The 22351-nt window shown below is 35.9% G+C and overlaps 1 protein-coding gene across 5 annotated transcripts in view; it reads right to left on the bottom strand.

Moving 5' to 3' along the window:
- Positions 1-22351, bottom strand: part of OSBPL9 (oxysterol binding protein like 9) — a gene marked incomplete at its 5' end in the record, with an annotated part of 169826 nt that overhangs the window by 27790 nt on the left and 119685 nt on the right. For 4 of the 5 annotated variants that reach the window (XM_082613363.1, XM_082613365.1, XM_082613367.1 and 1 more), the window contains 5 exons: positions 2660-2698; positions 14791-14841; positions 15644-15673; positions 16661-16708; positions 17392-17487. In XM_082613363.1, the coding sequence (XP_082469489.1) occupies positions 2660-2698; positions 14791-14841; positions 15644-15673; positions 16661-16708; positions 17392-17487 (264 nt within the window). The remainder of the gene's footprint in view (positions 1-2659; positions 2699-14790; positions 14842-15643; positions 15674-16660; positions 16709-17391; positions 17488-22351) is intronic. The other variant, XM_082613364.1, reaches the window with a different exon arrangement.

Here is a 22351-nt window from a genome sequence, read left to right as displayed (position 1 = left end):
TTGATTTGAACATAAGAATTCTGATTCTTGTCACAACAGTCTACATACTATAAATATTCTAGTCCTAGAAAATAAAGGACACAAAGAAGAAGCTCTGAAAACAATCATTAATAATCAAAAGCCTAGTAAAGTGAAGTGGGGGAGGTTCTGGAGCAGTACGAAAAGCACAGAAACAGAGACTTAGAATTTTAATTCCTAGAACCCTTGCTCTACCAGTGACTTGCCAAGTCTCATCTGCTGTGGGCCTCACTTTCCCAGTGTATAAAATGAAGAAATGTCTGGATGCTGTGGTCTCTAAGGGCTTTCTGGTTATTACATTAGGATTCTATTTTCAGATACCAGGCTGGGCCATAATACCTAAACAAGTGTCCCAACAATCCTGGAGCTGTTCTTAAAATAAATTCCTTATTTTTACATAGTGATTTTTCTCTAAAGGGCTCCAAGTGCTTTACAAAGGCAAAATCCCACCTTTAATACTTTGAGCCATAAGAATGAGAATATCCCACCTCCTTATCCCCAACCTATCATATAAGAAAAAAATTACTAAAGAGACCAAGAAATAAAATAACTTTGGAAAAAGGGACGAGAATTCAATCTTTTGAATGCAATCTTCTGTTTTTCAGAAGCCTAATATTAGGTTTGTCAATCCCACAGAACACTTTTAGACTTTTTCTTTTGTTGCTGTTGTTAATAGAAAATACAACTACTGTCCGTGGTCAACCAACTTCAGGCTAAAAAATGTCAAATAACATTCTACACCTTGCTTTAAAAACGAATATGCAGAGCTTGAGAAGTGCAAACAAATGACAATCCTAAACCCTAATCTGTTGTAAAATTAATAAAATTCATGCAATACAATATAAAATACAATTATATATAATATATGTATGTATAGCTAACATTTACTGAGTACTATGTGCATACTATCTTACAACAATCCTCTGAGATAGAAGTCACTTTTCTTTATAGATGAGGAAACAAAGACTCAAAGGTTAAGTAACTTGCCTAAGGTCACAGATAGTAAGTGGCAGGGCTAGGTCTTAGCTGTCTGGGTCCAAGGCCTAAACCATGAACAGTGCCTTTTTTTAAAAAATAAAAACTCTTAAGGAAAAATGCTATAGTCCCGGATCAAATGATTCAAATATGTTTGTTTTCTACAGGCTTAGGTTTTCTATCAGTATAAACTATCTAGATGTTTTTAACTACAAATGATCAAACATTTTTAGTATGCTTTATAAAACTATTGCTTAACATAATAAAAAGTAACTGATTTGCTTTGAGAGAAAAGAGATAAAAATAACTGCCATCATTAATTTTCCTTAGGGTCTTTGGGAACCATGAAATGCTAGACAACATACACAGTCTTTTTCCATGACGCTTATAATCTTAATTGGTATCTCAGAAGAGATATTATATTATATTGTAATTATATCACATAATTGTATTAAATCACCATGGCTCAAACTATGAACTCACACTGTGAAGAAAAACAAAAATTCCAATGTGTTTAATTCAAATTTTAAAAATGTTTCCCGGGCTTCCCTGGTGGCGCAGTGGTTGAGAGTCCGCCTGCCGATGCAGGGGACGCGGGTTCGTGCCCCGGTCCGGGAAGATCCCACATGCCACGGAGCAGCTGGGCCCGTGAGCTATGGCCGCTGGGCCTGCGCGTCTGGAGCCTGTGCTCCGCAATGGGAGAGGCCACAACAGTGAGAGGCCCGCGTACAGCAAAAAAAAAAAAAAATGTTTCTCTTACTCTGTTTTCTTAAGAAATATGTAAACATAGATATTTAACTTATTTTTCATTTTAAACCAAATATAAACATAACATGCTCATCCTTTCAAATATAATCATAAGATGGTTTCCAAGATTTACAAAATGAGTTTCCAGATCTCAGATAAGCTGGCATTTGTAAAGCCTCAGACAAAAAAAAAGAGGTTGCCTCCTTCTTCAGAAATACAGTCTGAACACAAGTCACACATCTACCACAAAACCAGGGGAGCTTAAACTGCAAACCTTCAAATTCTAACTTTTATTTCCAATAAAATTTTCTTTTCTTTTTGGTGGGTAAGTTGAATGTAAGGGAAGAGCAAAACCCAAGGGCAGGAAAGAATAGAAAATGGCTATAAGTGGAAGAATTCATGTTGCAACTTGTTCCTACAAAAAAGCAGTATACACCACAGTAGCAATGACAGTTAACACAATACACAAAATTTAAAAATAAAGATAAGAAATTAATAGAAACCTATAACCATATAGTTAAATTAAGATGTTTCAGTACTGTACCCCTCCCCTTCTGCTTTCATTAGAAAAAAACAAGTTAGACAAGAAATGTAGCATTGTGAGTTATGCCTTATTTAGTCATAAAAGCTGCATTTTTATACCACGATTAACCCTTTAAGTTAACACATGCAAGGTGATTCAATAAGAATCAAGACTCAACAAAATTTTAAGATCGACATTTCCTCTCCAAATGATTGCTGAAAGATGGCCAACTTTAAGAGCTCAAAGAAAATTGCAAGAGTCAACAAACAAAGAACAGTGAGTAGGTAAAAAGAGAAATTTGTGTTGAAAAATGAGTAGAAATTCAGGCTTCTCCTGACATAACTGGTTAAAATGCTCTGCAGAAGTAAAGGGGAACAAAGATTAGATTAAACTTACTATAATTCCATCTGCGTGCTTCTCCGCATTACACTGGTCCTTAAGGAGAAACGTTAAAAATATTAACTTCATTCTTTCATTTAAGTAACACCTTGTGTACTTTCTTCCCTAGTAAGAAAACTTATTTTACTGGGTAAGCAACAACGTTAGAAAACTACTACTCTGCTTCCACTAAGATAGTAATTTCACTGGTCCATTCCTAGCCAAACATAATTCTAACCAAGAGCATGGCAATTGTTTTTCTATACAGGCATTTAATTAAATTCTTTGTAGAAATATCCTATTGAACTGTGTAGTCACATTGGTATCCATGATTGAAAGCAGATATATTAATTTAGGATTAACGATCCTGAATATTTCTGGGTTTAACTTTACAGTAAATTACGCCAACTCTCCACAACCGCCAAACTCTTACCGTACTGCAAAGGTATGACAATCATATACCCTTAAAAACTCAGGACAGACATAATTTCCCATATTCTGGATGCTGGCTCCAGAAGTATATCAATACTTTTCTAAATAGATGGTCTGATTTTTGTTTCAGTAACCGTAATCACCATATCCACAGAATGATGATACAGGGGCTAACGCTTACTACCTGGCAGGTATTTTACATACAGGCATACCTCGGAGATATAGCGGGCTTTGGCCAGTCCACCACAATAAAGCAAATACCGCAATAAAGCAAGTCACACAATTTTTTTGGTTTCCCAGTGCATATAAAAGTTATATTTACATTATACTGTAGCCTATTAAGTGTGCAGCAGCACTGTCTTAAAAAACAGTGTATGTAATTTAAAAATACTTTATTGCCAAAAAGTGCTAAACATCATCTGAGCCTTCAGTGAGCTGTAGTAGTAATATCAAAGATCACTGCTCACAGATCGTCATAACAAATACAGTAATAGTGAAAAAGTTTGAAATATTGCAAGAATTACCAAAATGTGACAAACCCACAAAGTGAGCAAATAATGTTGCAAAAATGGCGCCAATAGACTTGCTTGACACAAGGTTGCCACAAACCTTCAATCTGTAAAAGATAGCATCTGCAAAATGCAATAAAGCAAGGCCTGCCTGTATATTATTAATTCACTTGTTCCACCAACAACTCTATAAAGTAGGTATTATTATTATCCCCATTGGACGGATGAGAAAACTGAGACAGAGAGAGTGTCTAGTCTAGTCTACAGTGTCTAGTCCAATACATATAGTCTAGTTCCAGAATTCAAGGTCTTAACTAATATGCTATTGATATTTTGCCTTGCCTCCCTTCTCCAAGGATGTACTTAAGGAAGAAGGTGGTGGAAAGTTACCAAACATATTTGTTCCTGTAACTATAATCTATCTATTAGTATTACACAGACAATATATTTAACTTAAAACTGTTTAAAGTTTTAACTCCATACTATCAAGAAGTTTTCAAGTTTTAATAGAAACCAGTATTTGGTCTTGGTTTACAGCCAAGTTATATATCATTTATACATAACTTTTTCTTTCTTTAACTACAGAGTTTACTCAGAAATCTACAGATTGAAGGGACAACCAAGAGCAATTTAAAGATTTGGAGATAATTTTTTTTTTAAGAATTAACACAGTAGGCCTGAAATAGCTATCCTCAGAAAAGCCTGCCTACAAAGTTGGCCGTTGGCTTGGTGTCTGGGAACTTGGATTTTAGGAGGGTTCCCACCACCTCACTATCATAAGGGCAGCTCACTGCACCTAATCTGTTTAATAAGCAAACAAAATGGTTTATGCTGAAGACCAGCTTTCCTTTTGGAAATCTGGACTCTTGCTTGGTAAGTGCTAGGTAAACAGTGCTTACATGACAAAAAGCCCAATAAAAAACCTTAGGTGTTGAGTCTCTAATGAGCTTCCCTGGTAGACATTTCACAAGTGCTGTCACAATCTGTTGCTGGAGGAATTAAGCACACCCTGTATGATCCCATTGGGAGAAGATTCTTGGAAGCTTGGGCCTTAGTTTCCTCTGGATTTTGCCCCATGTGCCTTTTTCCTTTGCTGGTTTTACTTTGGATCCTTTGCTGTGATAAATCATAGCTGTAAGTACAACTACAAGCTGTGCCTTCCAAGCAAATCACCAAACCTAGGGGTGGTCTTGCAAACTGCCAACACAGTGCATATCCTTTGCACATCCTTGAGAATAAAAGCATTTTGATAAGCCCATAATTCATGTTGGGATTTGCACAACTGAATTAACTATATATTTACAATATCCAAAGTTTCAGTAATTTTTAATAGACACAATTGAAAATAAAATCTTGAGAACTACACAGAAAGAGAAATTTTAAAGTTTCTTGTTCAGATGATATTTTAATTTACTTTTAGTTTTCCCCATTAATTTCTAAATTTCTAATTTCTAAAATTGACTTTTCCAAAGAATTTCTTAGAAAGAAATATATGTAAGTGGCAATAAGTGGAAAGAAATACATGTGGTAGATTAAATTTTCCAAAAATGGTCCCAACAAGAGGTAGAGTTCATGGCCCCTATCCTTGAAACTCTGTAACTGTCCCTAACCAATAAACATAGCAGAAGTGACTATGTGTGACTTCTGAGACCAGGTCATGGAAATGCCACAAATTTCTACCTTGTTTTCTTGAAGCCCAACCACCACACTGTGAGAAAGGCCAAGCAGCTGGAAAGAGAACTATACGGAGGAGCACCTAGGTTCCCAGCTCAACTTCCCAGGCATGTGAGTGAGCCATCTTGAAAGTGGATCCTTTGGCCCCCCCATCTCAACACATACACCCCTGCCCTTGCAATCAAGCCACCACAGGTGGCACTGCATGAAACAGAAATAAGTCATGAGGCCTAACCAAATTGCAGATTTGTGAGCAAAATAAATGACTGCTGCTATTTTAAGACACTTAGTTGAGGTTGGTTTGTTATATAGCAATACATTACGGATACAGTACATTATCTAAGAAAACCACCACTTCTACTTCTGGTATAATTTAAAATAAACTTAAATATCCAGTTTGAAGATAAGTAAGTACTAGGGATGTGATGTACAACATGATACATATAATGAACACTGCTGTATGTTATATATGAAAGTGGTTAAGAGAGTAAATCCTAAGAGTTCTCATCACAGGACAAAAAATTTTTTTTTCTATTTCTTTGATTTTGTATTTATATGACATAATGGATGTTCACTAAACCTACTGTGATAATCATTTCATGATGTAGTAAGTCAAATCATTATACACTTTAAACTTACACAGTGCTGTCTATTATGTCTCAATAAAACTGGAAGAAAAAATAAACTTAAATATCTGACAATTTTTCCCATAAAATATTCTCAATTAATAATACATGCTGGGCTTCCCTGGTGGCGCAGTGGTTGAGAGTCCGCCTGCTGACGCAGGGGACACGGGTTCGTGCCCCGATCTGGGAGGATCCCACATGCCGCGGAGCGGCTGGGCCCGTGAGCCATGGCCGCTGAGCCTGCGCGTCCGGAGCCTGTGCTCCGCAACGGGAGAGGCCACGACAGTGAGAGGCCCGCATACCACAAAAAAAATAAATAAAAAATAAAAAGAAATAATAATACATGCTATCTACAGGGTATTTTAAGTCAGGGTTTATTATTTTTGTTACTGCTGTGGTTTATCTTTTAAGGCAGAGTCAAATCTAGACAAACCCACACTATTAAATGCCTTACTACCAATCCATTCCCATCATGAACTTCAGGAATTTTGTTCTCTTATTTTAAAAGGCGTATTACACTCATCCTCCCTCCCTCCATCTTTCTTTTCAAAACTTTTTATTGTTTTTGTTTTTTAAGTAAACCGCAAGTTGCCTTTTATCAGGGTCAGCTAAAGCTAAATCTCAAGTACTACTAAAACCAGAGATACAACTGATTTCAATTTGAATTATGTCAATTAAACAAAGAAAGGGCCTAATGCTACTTCCCACTTAGATTATAACATATGTTTATCTGGTTATAAGTCCCTCATTCCTTAATGCAATGGCTATTCTCTCTTCTTTGAACAAACAAGCATGACTGAGATCTGGAAATATGATAGTAACAAAAACATCAGTACAACATAATTTGAGAAGACTTTTGACCAGAATTATAGACTTCGGTATTTTAAAACCATGTCTACCAATAAGATACATGAAACATATTCCTATCTTTCTAATATGGCAATGTAGTCTAATGAAAGCTCTCTTAATTATGGACCTATACATGTACTTATCACAGGAAATAAAAAATAAATATGCTATGGTGATGAAAGAAAATTTCTAATTCAAGTTTGATGAGATTCAACAAACGGGACTGGGACAACTGGATAACCACATGCCAAAAAATGAACCTGGATCCATACCTCACACCACAAAGATTAACTCAAAGTGGACCATACATTGAATTAAATGTAAGAGCAAAAACTACAAAACTCTTGAAAGAAAATACAGGAATAAATCTTTGTTGTTTAGGATTAGGCAATGATTTCTCAGGAAAGCCACCAAAGGCAAAAGCACTAGAAGACTGATAAACTGGATTTCATCAAAATTTAAAATATGCATGCTTCTCAGGACACTATCAAGAAAGTAAAAAGACAACCCACAGACTTGAAGAAAAATCTGAAAGTCATATATCTGATACGGCTTGTATCCAGAATATATAAAATCACTCCTACAACTCAATAATAAGATTAAAAACCCCAACTAGAAAAATGGGCATGGCACTTCCCTGGCGGTCCAGTGGTTGGGACTTTGCCTTCCAGTGTCGGGGTGTGGGTGCGATCCCTGGTCGGGGAGCTGAGATCCCACTTGCCCTGCAGCCAGGAGGCCAAGGCATGAAGCAGAGGCAATGTTGTGACAAATTCAATAAAGACTTAAAAATAAATAAAATTTAAAAATAAGGGCAAAGAATGGGAATAGACATTTCTCCAGAAGAAATGCAAATGAAAACCACTAGAATGGCTATAATCAAAAAGACAATCACAAATGCTGGTGAGGATGTGGGGCAAATAGAACCCTTACACAAGACGTAGAGGATGGACTTGAGGGCGCGGGCAGGGGGAAGGGGAAGCTGGGACGAAGGGAGAGAGTGGCATGGATGTATATACACTACCAAACGTTAAATAGGTAGCTAGTGGGAAGCAACCGCATAGCACAGGGAGATCAGCTCGGTGCTTTGTGACCACCTAGAGGGGTGGGATAGGGAGGGTGGGAGGGAGGGAGACGCAAGAGGGAGGGGATGTGGGGATATATGTATACGTATAGCTGATTCAGTTCGTTATACAGCAGAAACTAACACAACATTGTAAAGCAATTATACTCCAATAAAGATGTTAAAAAAAAAGAACCCTTACACATTATGAGTGGAAATATTATGTGCAGCTGCTTTGAAAAGTAGTTGAGCAGTTTTTCAAAAAGTTAAACATAGAGTTACCATGTTACCCAGTAACTCCACTCCTAGGTATACACTTAAGAGAAATGAAAACATGCATCCCTGCACAAAAACATCACATGTAAGTGTTCACAACAGCATTATTCATAATGGTCAAAAAATGAAAACAGGGCTTCCCTGGTGGCACAGTGGTTGAGAGTCCGCCTGCCGATGCAGGGGACATGGGTTCGTGCCCCGGTCCAGGAAGATCCCACCTGCCACGGAGCGCTGGGCCCGTGAGCCACGGCCACTGAGCCTGTGCGTCCAGAGCCTGTGCTCCACAACGGGAGAGGCCACAACAGTGAGAGGCCCGAGTACCGCAAAAAAAAAAAAACAAAACAAAACAAAAAAAAAACAACCCAAATGTTCATCAACTGATGAATGGATAAACAAAATGTGGTATATCATTCAAAGGAATATTATTCAGCAATAAAAAAGATTAAGTCCTGATACATGCTACAACATGGACTAACCTTGAAAACATTATGCTAAGTGAAAGAAGCCAGTCACAAAATACCACATATTGTATGATCCTAAATATATGAAATGTCCAGAATAGGCAAGTCTAGAGACAGAAAACAGATTAGTAGTTGCCAGGGATTGGAGGAAAGGCAGGGGCAAGGGTAAGTGAGGGAAAGAGGTATAGGGAATGAGTTCTGCATATGTATGGTGTTTCTTTTTGGGGTGATAAAAACATGCTAAAATTATATTATGGTGATGGCCACACAACTTTGTAAATATACTAAAAACCACTAAAGTATAAACTTTAAATGAGTGAACTTTATGGTATGTAAATTATATATCAATAAACCTGGTTTAAAAAAAGTCTGATGAGAAATTAATGAATACTGATATAAACAAAAAGTCTATGCAGAAAAAAATTCTAGGGAGAGAACCTGGGATCCAAGGATAACTTAAACATACATTCTAGTTTAAAAGTATCTATGGTCAGACAACTCAGTTCTAAAACGATAATCTAGACTTGGAAAGTCCAGTTTAGAAGCCACTAGTCACATGTGGCTATTGAGCACCTGAATGTGGTTAATTCAAAGTGCAAAATACACCCAGGATAGTGACGACTTAGTGTGGGGGTTGGGGGGGAGGGGGGGAGGGAGAGAGGGAGAGAAAATGAAGTATCTCATTAATGAATGAATTTTTATATTGATTACATGTTGAAATGGTATTATTTTGGATATAATGAGTTAAAATACATTATTAAAATTAATTTCCTTTGCTTATGTAAGTTGTGACATCTGGTCATATCACCTAATCTTAATGAAGAAAACTGGTCAAGTCCCCAGCTGCAGGGGTCTCCCAGATTATCTTCACTCTGCTCCCTCCCCTTCTCATTTCCTCTGCAATTCCCCATGAGTGAAAGAAACACTGCTGTCTCTATCTATGGTACAAAGGAAGAATGAAGTCATCTGAGCTAACACAGCTTACCTGAAAATCCCAATAACCAAGTGGTGCCCAAACTTTGCTACACATCAGAATCAACCTGGGAGTTGAAAAACCCCAATGCTCAGGTGACACACCACAGCAACTACAACAAGAATGTCTGGGAATTCGAGCCATGCATCAGAACTGTTAAAAGATTCCCAGGTGATTCTAATGTGCAGCAAACTTTGGGAACCAATGCACTAATCATTTAGGCAGGTGGGAAGCTTTGGGGAATGAGAATTAAAATCAAAGACTCAGAAAACTGGAAGGAGCTTAAAATCCTACCTATAGCATGCTGCCTCTAAGAACCTAAAACTAAATCAACCCAAAACAAGAAAGGTATCAAATTAGCTACATTCTTTTTTTCTTTTTTGAGGAGGCCACATCCCTGTGGGGTCTCAGATGACAATACATCTTCTAAAAGTAGCTGATTCCAAAATCTTATTAACCTGCCAGGGCAGAATCATCTTCCAAAGTAACTAAAACAATTTATACTCCCATCAGTGTTAGATGGAAGTTCTCAAAATTTTACCAACATGCCATTCTGTGGCTTTAAAATTTATGTCCTAATAAAAAGTTTTTTTAATTTAACAATTATTTAGGATGAATTATATGCTTGGTACTAAGAGCATTACAAACACTAATTCATTTAAGTTTCACTCTATCAGCAAGAGTACAGATACTATTATTATTCCTATTATATAGGAGAAAACCAAAGCACAGGGAGGATAAATAAACTTGCTCAAGCAGTGGAACAAGGATTCAAACCCAGACCATCTGGCTCCAAAGTCCATGCTCTTAAAAATGTAATGCTGCCTCTCACTATTATTTAACAACTGTATATCTTAATCACAGATTGACTGATTATGCAAAGATTAATTCATAAGGATGATAAAAAAAATCATACAGATAGTGGAAATACTAAACCATGCAACTATTAAAAATTATGTGTTAAAAAATTCATTCAAAATTCACAATTATTTATCAGGCCCCTACTTTGTGGCAGGCAACTGTTCTAGGCACTGAGGATACAGTGGTGTTATGGAGTGAATGTCTGTGGGCCCCCCCACCCCAATTCAGACAATGAAGCCCTAACCCCAGTGTGACTGTATTTGGAGTAAAGGAAGTAAATTGAGATTAAATAAGGTCCTAAGGGTGGGGCCCTAATCCAGTAAATCTCCTTCTAAGAAGAGACACAAGAGAGCTCTCATTCATGCTCACTCTCAGTGTGTACCACCAAGGAAAGGTCCTGTAAGGACATGGTGAGAAGGTGGCTGTCTACAAGCCAGGAAGAACCAAATCAACAGGAACCTTGATCTTGGACTTCTAGCCTCCAAAACTGTGAGAGAATAAATTTCTGTCATTAAAGCTACTCAGTCTGCAGTGTTTTGTTATGGCAGTGCAAGCATTCTAAGACAAAGGCCTCATGGAGATTATAGTCAGGTATAGACAGACAACAAACAGGATACCAAGTAAATCTGGCTAATGATGCAAGACCATGAAGAAAAAGAAACTACTGGGGGCCTCCCTGGTGGCGCAGTGGTTGAGAGTCCGCCTGCCGATGCAGGGGATACGGGTTCGTGCCCCGGTCTGGGGGGATCCCATATGCCGCGGAGCGGCTGGGCCTGTGAGCCATGGCCGCTGGGCCTGCGCATCCGGAGCCTGTGCTCCGCAACGGGAGAGGCCACAACAGTGAGAGGCCCGCATACCGCAAAAAGAAAAAAAAAAAAAAAGAAAGAAACTACTGGGAGGGTAGAGATTATTTTAGATAGAGTGGTCAGCAAGGTCTCTCCAAAGAGATTTCATGTGGGCAGAAATTTGAATAAAGTGAGGGTGTAAACCCTGGAAGTCTGGAAGAAATGCCTTCTAGGCAGAGGGGAAAGCAAATACAAATCCCTGAAGCAGAAAAAGCTTGGCCTGAGAAAAAGAAAACAGGCCGATGTTGTTAGAATGGTGTGATCAAGCAAGGTGAGGTGAGGGAGTAGTGACGGCTCAAATGACATGCAGTTATGGTTAAGTTAACTTAGATTCCATTCCAAGGGAGGTAGGAAACCAATAAGGGGATTTGAGCAGGCAAGTGACATGGTCTAATTTACACTTAAATTGTTTAAAAGTACACGAAGAGTTCATATAGGGTACATATATATATAATTTGAGGGATGCATCTGTACATAAAAAGCCTTAACAATGAAATTCCTTCTGGAAAAAATTAAAAAGCCAAACTCCATTTACTTGATCCATGTTATCCATTCTGAAGGACCTTGAAATGCAGGTCTATTAAGCTGGGCTAAAACAGACAGGTAGCAGGTACTGACTGAACTGTAGAAATCTCTAGAAAGAAGTTTTAGTAACTTGAATTGTAACTCATTCCAAAGACAGAACATCAAAAATGTTCTTGTTGGGTGGCTAAATGGTGAGCTACTGAAAGAGGCTAGGCTGCCCTGTTTTACAACTATCTAAAGACCTGATTGATTTGTAGAGATGATCCAAACTGGCCTAAACACTATCAGCTCTTCTACTTCCTCAATCTTCTAGAGAAGGCACTGTTGAACCCCTAAAATACCTATCTACTCACACTGGGCTTAATGTAGTTTACTGGTTATCTGTATATAAGCTTCTGGGTAACTGTAGGTGGCCCCAACCCACCCATGTAACTTCACAGTAAAGAAAACCAAAATAAAACCCTTACCCCTTCTGTGCCTCCAACCCTATACTCCCTTCTTAAGTTTTGGAATGTATTCTGATTCACAAAAATAGATGGAAGAATTTAGACACATACATAGGAAATCAGGCATAGTGGTCAAAAATACCTAGAAAATGAACACAAGCCCTTAAGTTCTGACACTTTAATACTGAATCTGGCCTCAAAAGAAAATGATACTTCCCCTCACCCCTAAACGTACAAGCTGAATAGCCATACCATCTAAGCACAAATGCATTTTTCTATACTATTGTGTCATTAACAATGCTAGGAAAATAGTGTCCATTATTAGGCAAACAAATATATGCAATTGAATAAGTAAAATAGGCCAAATAATTTAAAACTCAAACATCATTTCCAAAACTGGTTGCTGAATTGGCTGCCCACCTGCTTCTAACCACTGGCTAGAAATACAGAGGTAGAGTCAATGGAAAAAAATTTTTTTCTAATACTTATTTTCAAACACTAAATTCTTGTTTCTCAAAATGTCATGCAATCAAGTACATATTTAGGTTGAATACACCAAAATTTTTCAGAAAAGCAGGCAATATCCATGAAATTGTTAACCAACCACAATAATCCAAAATATGTTTTTATTCCATGAATAAGGAACAGTAATCAAGGCAGTGATTTATTAATGTATTGGGTTGGTCAAAAAGTGTCTTCGGTTTTTAAGTAAATATAAAAGACACATTTTTCATTTTCACCAAAAACTTTGTTGAACAACACATTCACGGTTTTTTTCCACTACCTTCTGCCATTTTTCAGGCAACTTCGTAATTCCATCTTCGCAAAACTTTTTATCTTTTTGAGCAAAGAACTGTTCCAGGTGCCTTTTACAGTCTTCCAGGGAGTTGCAAGTTTTTCCATTAAGAGAATTTTGGAAAGACCGAAATAAATGGAAATCCGCAGGTGCAATGTCTGGTGAATACGACGGATGAATCAGAACTTCCCAGCCAAGCTGTAACAGTTTTTGCCTGGTCATCAAAGAAACAACATGCAGTCTTGCGTTATCCTGATGGAAGATTATGTGTTTTCTGTTGACTAATTCTGGACACTTTTCATCAAGTGCTGCTTTCAGTTGGTCTAACTGGGAGCAGTACTTGTTGGAATGAATCGTTTGGTTTTCCGGAAGGAGCTCATAATAGAGGACTCCCTTCCAATCCCACCATATACACAATATCACCTTCTCTGGATGAAGACTGGCCTTTGGTGTGGTTGGTGGTAGTTCATTTCACTTGCCCCACGATCTCTTCCATTCCACGTTATTGTACAGTATCCACTTTTCTTTGCCCGTCACAATTTTGTTTTAAAAACAGAACGTTTTCATTACGTTTAAGTAGAGAATCGCATGCAGAAATATGGTCAAGAAGGTTTTCTTCACTTAACTTATGTGGAACCCAAATGTCAACGCGATTAACATAACCAAGCTGGTGCAAATGATTTTCACTGCTTGATTTGGACATTTTGAGTATGTTGGCTTTCTCCCACGTGGTATAACATTGAGTGTTCTCAATTAATGTCTCAGTTTGATCACTATCAACTTCAACTGGTCTACCCGACTGTGGAGCATCGTCCAGCAAGAAATCTCTAGCACAAAACTTCGCAAACCACTTTTGACACACATGTTTGATCAGTCACAGCACCTTCTCCATACACTGCACAGACCTTTTTTTGCATTTTGGCAGTGTTTTTACGTTTCTTGAGATAATAAAGCACAGTATGGTGAAAATGTTGCTTTTTTTCTTCCATCTTTAATAGTAAAATGGCTACACAAAAATGCACCAATTTTGATGAGTCTGTTTTTAAACGCACGCTGATATGACAGCTGTTACATCAATCTAACAAATTTTTTTTTTTTTTTTGCGGTTCCCCGGCCCCTCACTGTTGTGGCCTCTCCTGTTGCGGAGCACAGGCTCCGGACGCGCAGGCTCAGCGGCCATGGCTCACAGGTCTAGCCGCTCCGCGGCATGTGGCATCTTCCTGGGCCGGGGCACGAACCCGTGTCCCCTGCATTGGCAGGCGGACTCTCAACCACTGCGCCACCAGGGAAGCCCACAAAATTGTTTTGAATGAAGTTAAAAGACAACTTAGTGCTACTAGAGCCATCTTATGGAAAAAAATGAACGAACCTTTTGGCCAACCCAATAGTTCAGTACTAGAAAAAATATGTAAAAAACAATTTAAAAAAACACATCTCTATTGTACTCTTCATTATGGATGAAAAAAACTCTGCTTAAATTTAAATTCCTTTTTTCCTAAGAAAAACTTCTTTTGTGAAAGGTTTTGCAAAATATGTCCCTATTTCAAGCAGTGACAATGGAAAGGGTGAGTCATTCAAATGTGCTCCCCTCCTTCCCAGCCACCATCACAAATGACCTTATCAAAAACAAGCACAGGCTGGCAAGGTAACATCCAAACACAATGGTTTTTCAACAGCACCAGTAACGCCAAACTATAACTTAAATTTACTGTAGAAAGGTAATATATTTCAGAACTGAGTATTTTGGCTATTAAAGAAAAATGCCATATATTAAAATCCAATTAAATGAAAGTAATCAAAAATAAAATTTACTTACTTTAGCGATCTGCAGCAACACAATGCAGTGTTTAATTGATTCTACCATGCTCTATAAAAACAAAACACTGATTTTAGGATCTCGCCCCAAATGGCCATACAATGCTAAAACTTAAAATATAAAAGTCAGTTCAAATATACAGGGTTTAAGTCTATTCTACATAAAAAATACCCTCTCTGGATTTCCAGTGGGTTCTAACATGCTGGTAGTATCAAATGAAATTATCATTAGCAATTCTATGAATTGTTTGGAAATACCAAAAAATTGTTAATTTATACTGAATAACATCTAAAGGGTCTTTCAACAGTTCAAACATAAAGTGATGTGAATTTGATTAACTTCCAAATTCTTAGATCGTCAGCAGGCTATCCCAATGTAAATTCCTAAAACGTCTGTCTATTCAAGACTTTCATGGAATTATGGAGAGTAAAGGATCCTATCAAAATATTGGTGAATACTACCATGTCTGTTTTTAAAATGCTTTTATCAAAATACAAATCTTATTAGTAGCCCATTATATAATGTCAGAAGGCCAGCACATCAGAAAACTCAAATCACAATATATTTAATTATAAAAAAGAATATACATTGTGCATGGATGAAACCTTTTATCCAAGCGTCTCAAACAGACAAGACCAGAAACAGATAAAATGGCACACGAAGTCAATTCAGTTAAAGGGATTATTCTATTCACTTAAATTCCTTTAGATGATAATAAAATCCTTAAACACCCTTGTAAAAATGCACAAAAATTAAAAACTCAACTGCTCTTATTAATAATAGCAGCTTGAAATAGAAACATTTTACAGCACTTTCTAATGCAAAGCCAGAGTTTATCAAACATATAACTTACATTTGTTGTCTCTTTGAGAGTTTCAATTTTCTGTGAAAAATAATAAATTTAAACAGAAATTATCAGAAACACAAAGAGGTATCATTGTTGTTTTTTACTGGTTAGTCATTTAAAGAATTTTACCAAAATGTACTCTTTACTCTAAATCAGTTCAGGCAGGTTGGGGAGTGCTTTTGGTTAAACTTTTTAATTTAAATAAAAAATTCAGACATTTTATGGATTACATCCTCAAATAAAATTCATGTGATTCAATTCAAGATTTGTAAGAATAATATAAAACATTCTTATCCCTTACCTGAAAACAATTTTTGTTTTTTCTATAGGATTCGCTATGTGATTTTAAAATGCTTATTTTAGAATCACCTTAAACTTTGCAAAGTTGTTTAAAAAATGACATGAGACTAAATTCCAAAACTAAGAAGGTGAGCTAAACATGAGTTACTACTATTACCAAGTGTAAAAGAGACAAATGCAAGGCTATGGTTAACAGAAATGCAAAAAAATAAATGATGCTGCATCAGGAAATCTAGTCAAGGAGAAGAAAAACGTTAATTGAAAAAAAGAAAACAATATTCAAACTACAAAGTAGTTGTCAGAAACCCAAAGGGAGGAACTATAATTAAAGCAACATTCATTTTGTTCCCTCATGTGTGGCTTCTGGTTTATTTTGAAATTTTTGCTGGTTGCTTTATTAATATCTGAAGTGACCACATGTAAATTTAAAAAAATAACTTTCAATCTTCAACATATGATACTTGAAGAGGAAGAACTTATTCCTAAAGGTGGTACTTACAAAAAGGGTATCATAATAAAATTTTCTGTGTTACTCTTTTGTTCAATTATGAAACCATACCAGAAATTCACCAGAAAACTCCACTTGAAATCTATATGGCATACTATCATAACAGGTCAACAGTACTATTATAGTAGTCAAAACACCGAGGTCCTTCTATTACTTCTCCAAAAGGCTCTTGGTTTCAAAAATTTTTAAGTCAAAATCATGATTATAGAAGTTACCTTTCTCTGTTCATCATCTTTGCAGTTTTGAAGTTTGTCATCAAAAAGCTACAGGATTAAGAAAAAAATGATTATAGTATCAAGCCTTTACTACATAGTACACATTTACTAAGCAAAGAAAAGCAAACATATTTCTTCCAGGGATGGTTTATACATGCATTAAATGTATAATTAATGTTTACTAAAATACAAGATAACACACATTTTTTCAAGGCATTGTTATCAAGTCAGATTCTATTGAACTATTTTAAACAGTCAAGATCAATTACTCTGGTAGAATCACAAGCAAAAGAAAACATATGACTTTAAGAACTTAAAAGATCAGTTCAAACCTAAGTTTTTTCTGCCTTGTCATCCAAGTTTATCAACATTCCTTGTTCTTTCCAGGAGCTTTGCTTGTAATTAATTTTAAAGTGGGAGTTGAAGGAGACAATTTTAATAATGATGAACGAAGTAGAGAAGTAAACTCTCTCAATCCCCCAACTCCCCCAAAATGAAAAATGGCCTTAGAAATCGAGCCACTTAAAATTTACCAGTTTCACACAACTTTTAAACAAAACATGAATCTAATCTTGTCTTATTTTCTTCTAATTATGTTTAGGTTAGCTTTAAAAACTACTGAAAAACCAGTAAGGGTTGTAAAGTAACATCAAGTAACTATTTTTACTCAAAATCAAGCTCAGTAACATTTACTACTTTATATAAATTCAATATATAATCGAATGCCATACCTTTAACTGTTCTATCAAGATTTGTAGGTAAGCATCAGCCTCCGTAAGTTTCTTATCAAAGTCTTGGACACTAGGAACAAATCCTGAATCCAAACCCTAGAGGGAAAAAAACTGCAATAAATCCCAGCAATGTCTAATACAAGACATCTCACTTTTCTAAATTAAAAATAGTACTTTTCCATAAATAATAGGTCTGTTTAAATTATCTAAATTCTCTAAGAATAGTGGTACATCAATCTCCTTCATGAACTTCTAGCATTGTTCCCTGTTCATCAATTACATGTGCTGCTGTTCAAATTAGAATTTACCCGGCTTTTTCAGAATCATTTTCTTCTCTCCCAAAAGCCCCATAATGGGCTCTAAAGCAACAGTAATTTAGCTAAAGGAACATATACAAAACACCCTACATTACCTCCTATTTCCCCCCTACTTTTTGTTCAGTTCAATCCTCCGGTCCCTTAATCTCAACTTCATATTCCCACTATTTAGTTCTCCTGTTCCCTAAACTACCCCATTAGCTCTGATGTTTTCCTCCTCCTCCCTTATTTAAAAAAAAAAAAAAAAGAGGAAAACTCAAAATTCTCACCTCCTCTAAGAGGGCCTTCCCTAAGTGAAAGTGACAACACTTCTGTCGTAAGTTCCCTACTCATTTTCACCCTTGGCATGAACACTACACTCTGGACACGGTGTAAATGTTTATTTATTTAGAGGGCCCACTTATTTCTCAGTTTAAGAGTCCAGCATGTGCATGTCCTACTTTTTGTACGCTAAAAATTTTAAGTTCCAAGAGCACGGGATTCCTATGTTTTAACTTTATTCCAAAGAAAGTTTTGAGTTCTTAATCATCTTTAACAGAAAAGTACATCAATCTTGAGTATAAAAGAGAAAATAGTCTGAGATTGAACAAGGCTACCATCTTGCCATACATATCTGCATGCCCAGAAGTCATGGAGTTAAACAGGGAAATAAGGGTCGGGAACCACTAATGTCACAATCACAACCCAACCACAAAACTCTGTACTAAATGGGTGAAATATAGTGCTTCAACATACCATACTTGACTTTCAATTGTTTTCTCTCCTGCCTTTTGCCAAAACGTGCTGATCATTTCACATTCCCCATTTTAGTCAACTGAGGCCAGAGTTCATTTTATATTAAACCAACACCTCATCTTTGCCTAACACTTTATCATTATTAAAGCACTTTCACAGCCATGATCTCAAACATCAGATTGAGACCGTATAATATTATGGAAAAAACAATGGGTTGGCAAACCTGGTTTCTAATTGCAGCTCAGCCACTACCAAGATATTGCGTCTCTCTAAACTATTTTCTTACCTGCCAAATATAGGCATCTTCCTCCTACTATTATTAATGTGGCAGCTATGACCTCTACTAAAGATTATAATTACTAACACTGTCAATTACTACTAATACTATTGCTGTTCTTCCCAAACTAAAATTCAAATTCTTAATCAAAGCATTAAAAACCTAAGTCCACAACTAATCTTGTAATGCATTTTCTTTTTCAAATTCAAAGGCAAAAAAACTGCTTTTTTTTACATACATGTTGAGAAACTGCTTGAAATGAGTATTGAAAAACCCCTTTCCAATGAGAGATGTCATGTAAAAACAAAGTTTAAGAAAGAAAAATCATAATAAGCAGTATATGTAAAATCCAGATATATTTATAAAATTGTAGTTAAACATCTTCATTCTTAAAGATAACCCCAAAGACACCCTTTTAGAAACATCTACTATGTAGAGTATGATAATAAAAGACGTGGAAAAGAAAGGATAAATCCATCACATTCCAGAGATAGCACAGTACTGTACTAAGAAAGTAGGGAGTGATTTCTTTTCAGTGTTACAGTACCACAGGAAAATTGGAAGGACTGCTTGGCTTTTTGTTTTGTTTTGTTTCACAGGGCAATATAACATAACTATCAATCATTTAACTATAAAATCCAGCTAAAATCAGCTAAATACATTGTTCTTGATAAATACTAAAAAGGTCAATGGCATATTCATAAATGAGTATAAAGGTGAAGGATCTAAATGAGAAAAAGTGACCTTCAAGAGTTTTCCCTCTTCTGAATCCATTTAGAACTACCACTATAGAAATCTAATTAATATATCCTTCTGAACAAGTCACTATATCCCATTTAAAATCCCCCAATAAATAAATGGAAAAAATTAGATTTATATTACTGAGATCTGAAATTAAGTCTAAATTAATTCTTAAAAAACAACTCTTTGATGTTGCTATAATCATGTGAACCTCACCTTGGCTCTTTTGTCAGACCTGCCTCCCCCTAGATATCATCTTCTACAATGGTCCTTTACCCTTAAAACACCACACATTGTAACATCCAAGTCAAAGATCTACTCAACAATCTATTTTTCTTTATGTAATGTATAATGGGAGGTTTGTAACAACAGTTATTAGCTTAAAGTCCCAGAACTGGCCTAAAACTCCCTTGCACAGTAATCCATAAGTCTTTGGTATACTTTAAAATAAAATCTACATATATAGTTTCCCCATCTTAAATCAATAAAATAACATGTATGCATTTATTACTACCGTGGACAAGCAACTGACAGTAATTAAACTGTTTTCTCAAGTCTTATAAGAATAATACACTAGAAGAAAATATAAGTTTTCACTACATATTGTGACTCAGTACACAGAATCAAGGCCACCTAGTCCAGCCTCCCACTCATATAAGTTACTTTTATAATGTCCTTGAAAGTCATCTAGTCTTTGTCTGAGTATCTCAAGAGAAAAGGAACTCAGTACCTCCTAACATAAACTATTTCACAAAATCCCTTTAAAGCCATAACTATTCCTCTTTCCATTAAACATTTAAGATATAAGGCACTATACATATTCATATCCTTTTTAATGGAATTTTGTTTTAAAACAGGTCATAAAAATAGAATACAGTCCTCTACCATGTTGAGTGGTTTGTCTTCCTTTGAAAAGAACTCAGAACAGGCAGAACCTTTAAAACAGTGTGACTTCATACTTCTTAGGGTGACACTTAGCTCTTGAGAACAAACTGGTTGGGAGTCAAGCAGATGTACATTCTACTGCTCTGTACTTGCCTTTTTATCTAACACTTATCACATTTTATCATAATTAAATATTTAATTGATTGACTTCTCTGAAGGAGTATAAACTCCACGAGGGCAGAAACTGCCATTCATTCAGCACTATACGCCCGCACCTCGACTCCAGGCTAGCTCATTGTTGAGTGAATGTGTGCTGCACTGATTGTAGCTTCTGGCAACTGCTGATGCCATGATACCACTCTTCTCCATGACCACGTCTCCCTATATTTCCCCTGCCTTTCTGTTCTCTTTCTCCTTCTATTTTTCTACTCCCTCACTCCCTTTCTTTCCTTCTCTTTTGTCCTGCAGTAGCAACTGAAGTGGTTATGTTGCATTTTTGGCAATCGAGACCAAAGAGGTTGCTGCTCCCTAGTTTACTATATTGATGATCCATAGTTCTAACTTGATGATTTCTGTATGAATTCATTTAAAGTTTAAACTAAACATGACTATTATAGAGAAATAGAGACAAAATGGTCTGTGATGTAAAAAAAGTTAAACTAGAAGAAACTCAATAGAAATTAAACCATAAAATTAGAAATCTATGTAAAGAAAAAAACCCCACTTATGTGGTGAGTATGCTAAAAAACAAAACAGTGTCAGTTTGCAAGAGTAATTTGCTAATTAAAGAAAGCTAAAGTATGTATATGAAGTCAAGAGTAACACATAATTCTGTATCAATCAAGACCTATGTATCCAGATTAAATATATATATGTATATGTATATATAGAGACAGACATTTGGCCCAATTTAAGGGGAATTTCAAATATAATATCTAGAATGATAGAAGAATATTAAACTGCCTCAAAACTGTATGTAGGTACTTCCTACTATCTAATACTTATGTTGAACAGCATCACTTTTCTCAGAAGGTACTTCAAAGCTAACAAATGTCAGCAAAATTAAATGAATTTCTATCAATACTTTAATCGGGACATTAAACACTATTTATATTTTATACATACACATAACTGAATACTTTACCGCCATTAAAAAGAAGAGTATTAAAAGGGATATCTTTAATACTTTCTGAAGTACATATGAATTATACTTCATATGTAGCTACTTTGGAGAGACACTCTTAGTAAAACAGTACAAGAGGCAATTTTTGAGGCAAGGAGTAAAAGCTTTTAAAGTAATTCCTGCTGACAAAGGAAGAATAATGAATAGTGGAGGTAAGGTGGGAAAAGGTGGTTTAAGGTCTTCTTGAGGTCAGAATCAGGAAATAAGAAAGTTAGGAGTAATTTAAGGAACTGAGAAGAAAAATGCAGAACAGGAAGGGCTATGGCTGAATAACACTGTAAAAAGAAATTCACAAATGAGTCATTATTTTCATATCAAATCTTATTTCACAGCAAAAACTTAAGGGACTAAGTACCCTACACTCAGTGCTTTCTCCTATACAGGACAAAATAGTATATAATAAAAATACGTTGTGAAGAGAGAAATACAGAAATTATTCCACATAAGTCTCATAGAAAAGTTCAGAATAACAAGAAAACAAAATAAGTTATCAGTAGTAGAACTGTAAAAGGGAATAACAGTTTAAAAATTTAACAAAGGAAAAACACCAAAGAAAACAAGACTCCTAATGAAAAATAAATGGCATAAATCCAGACAAAAGTAGATGATTTTTAAAAATTAGCAAAATACACACCCTATGAATAAATAAATAAATAAATAAATAAATAAAAACTCTGCAGAAATGTTGTTTTGATTAAATAGAAGAGTATTTGGAAAGTTTATGTTCACAATTAGCAATTTGAGATGACATGCATCACAGATATGCTTTCATCCAATGAAAGAAGTATAGGGCATACTTACAATTGAATCACTTACAATTAT

Source organism: Mesoplodon mirus (assembly GCF_964341445.2).
Source record: "Mesoplodon mirus genome assembly, chromosome: 3".
NCBI lineage: Eukaryota > Metazoa > Chordata > Mammalia > Artiodactyla > Ziphiidae > Mesoplodon > Mesoplodon mirus.
Note: the sequence above shows the minus strand (reverse complement) of the source record. Positions and strands in the feature narration are given on the sequence as shown.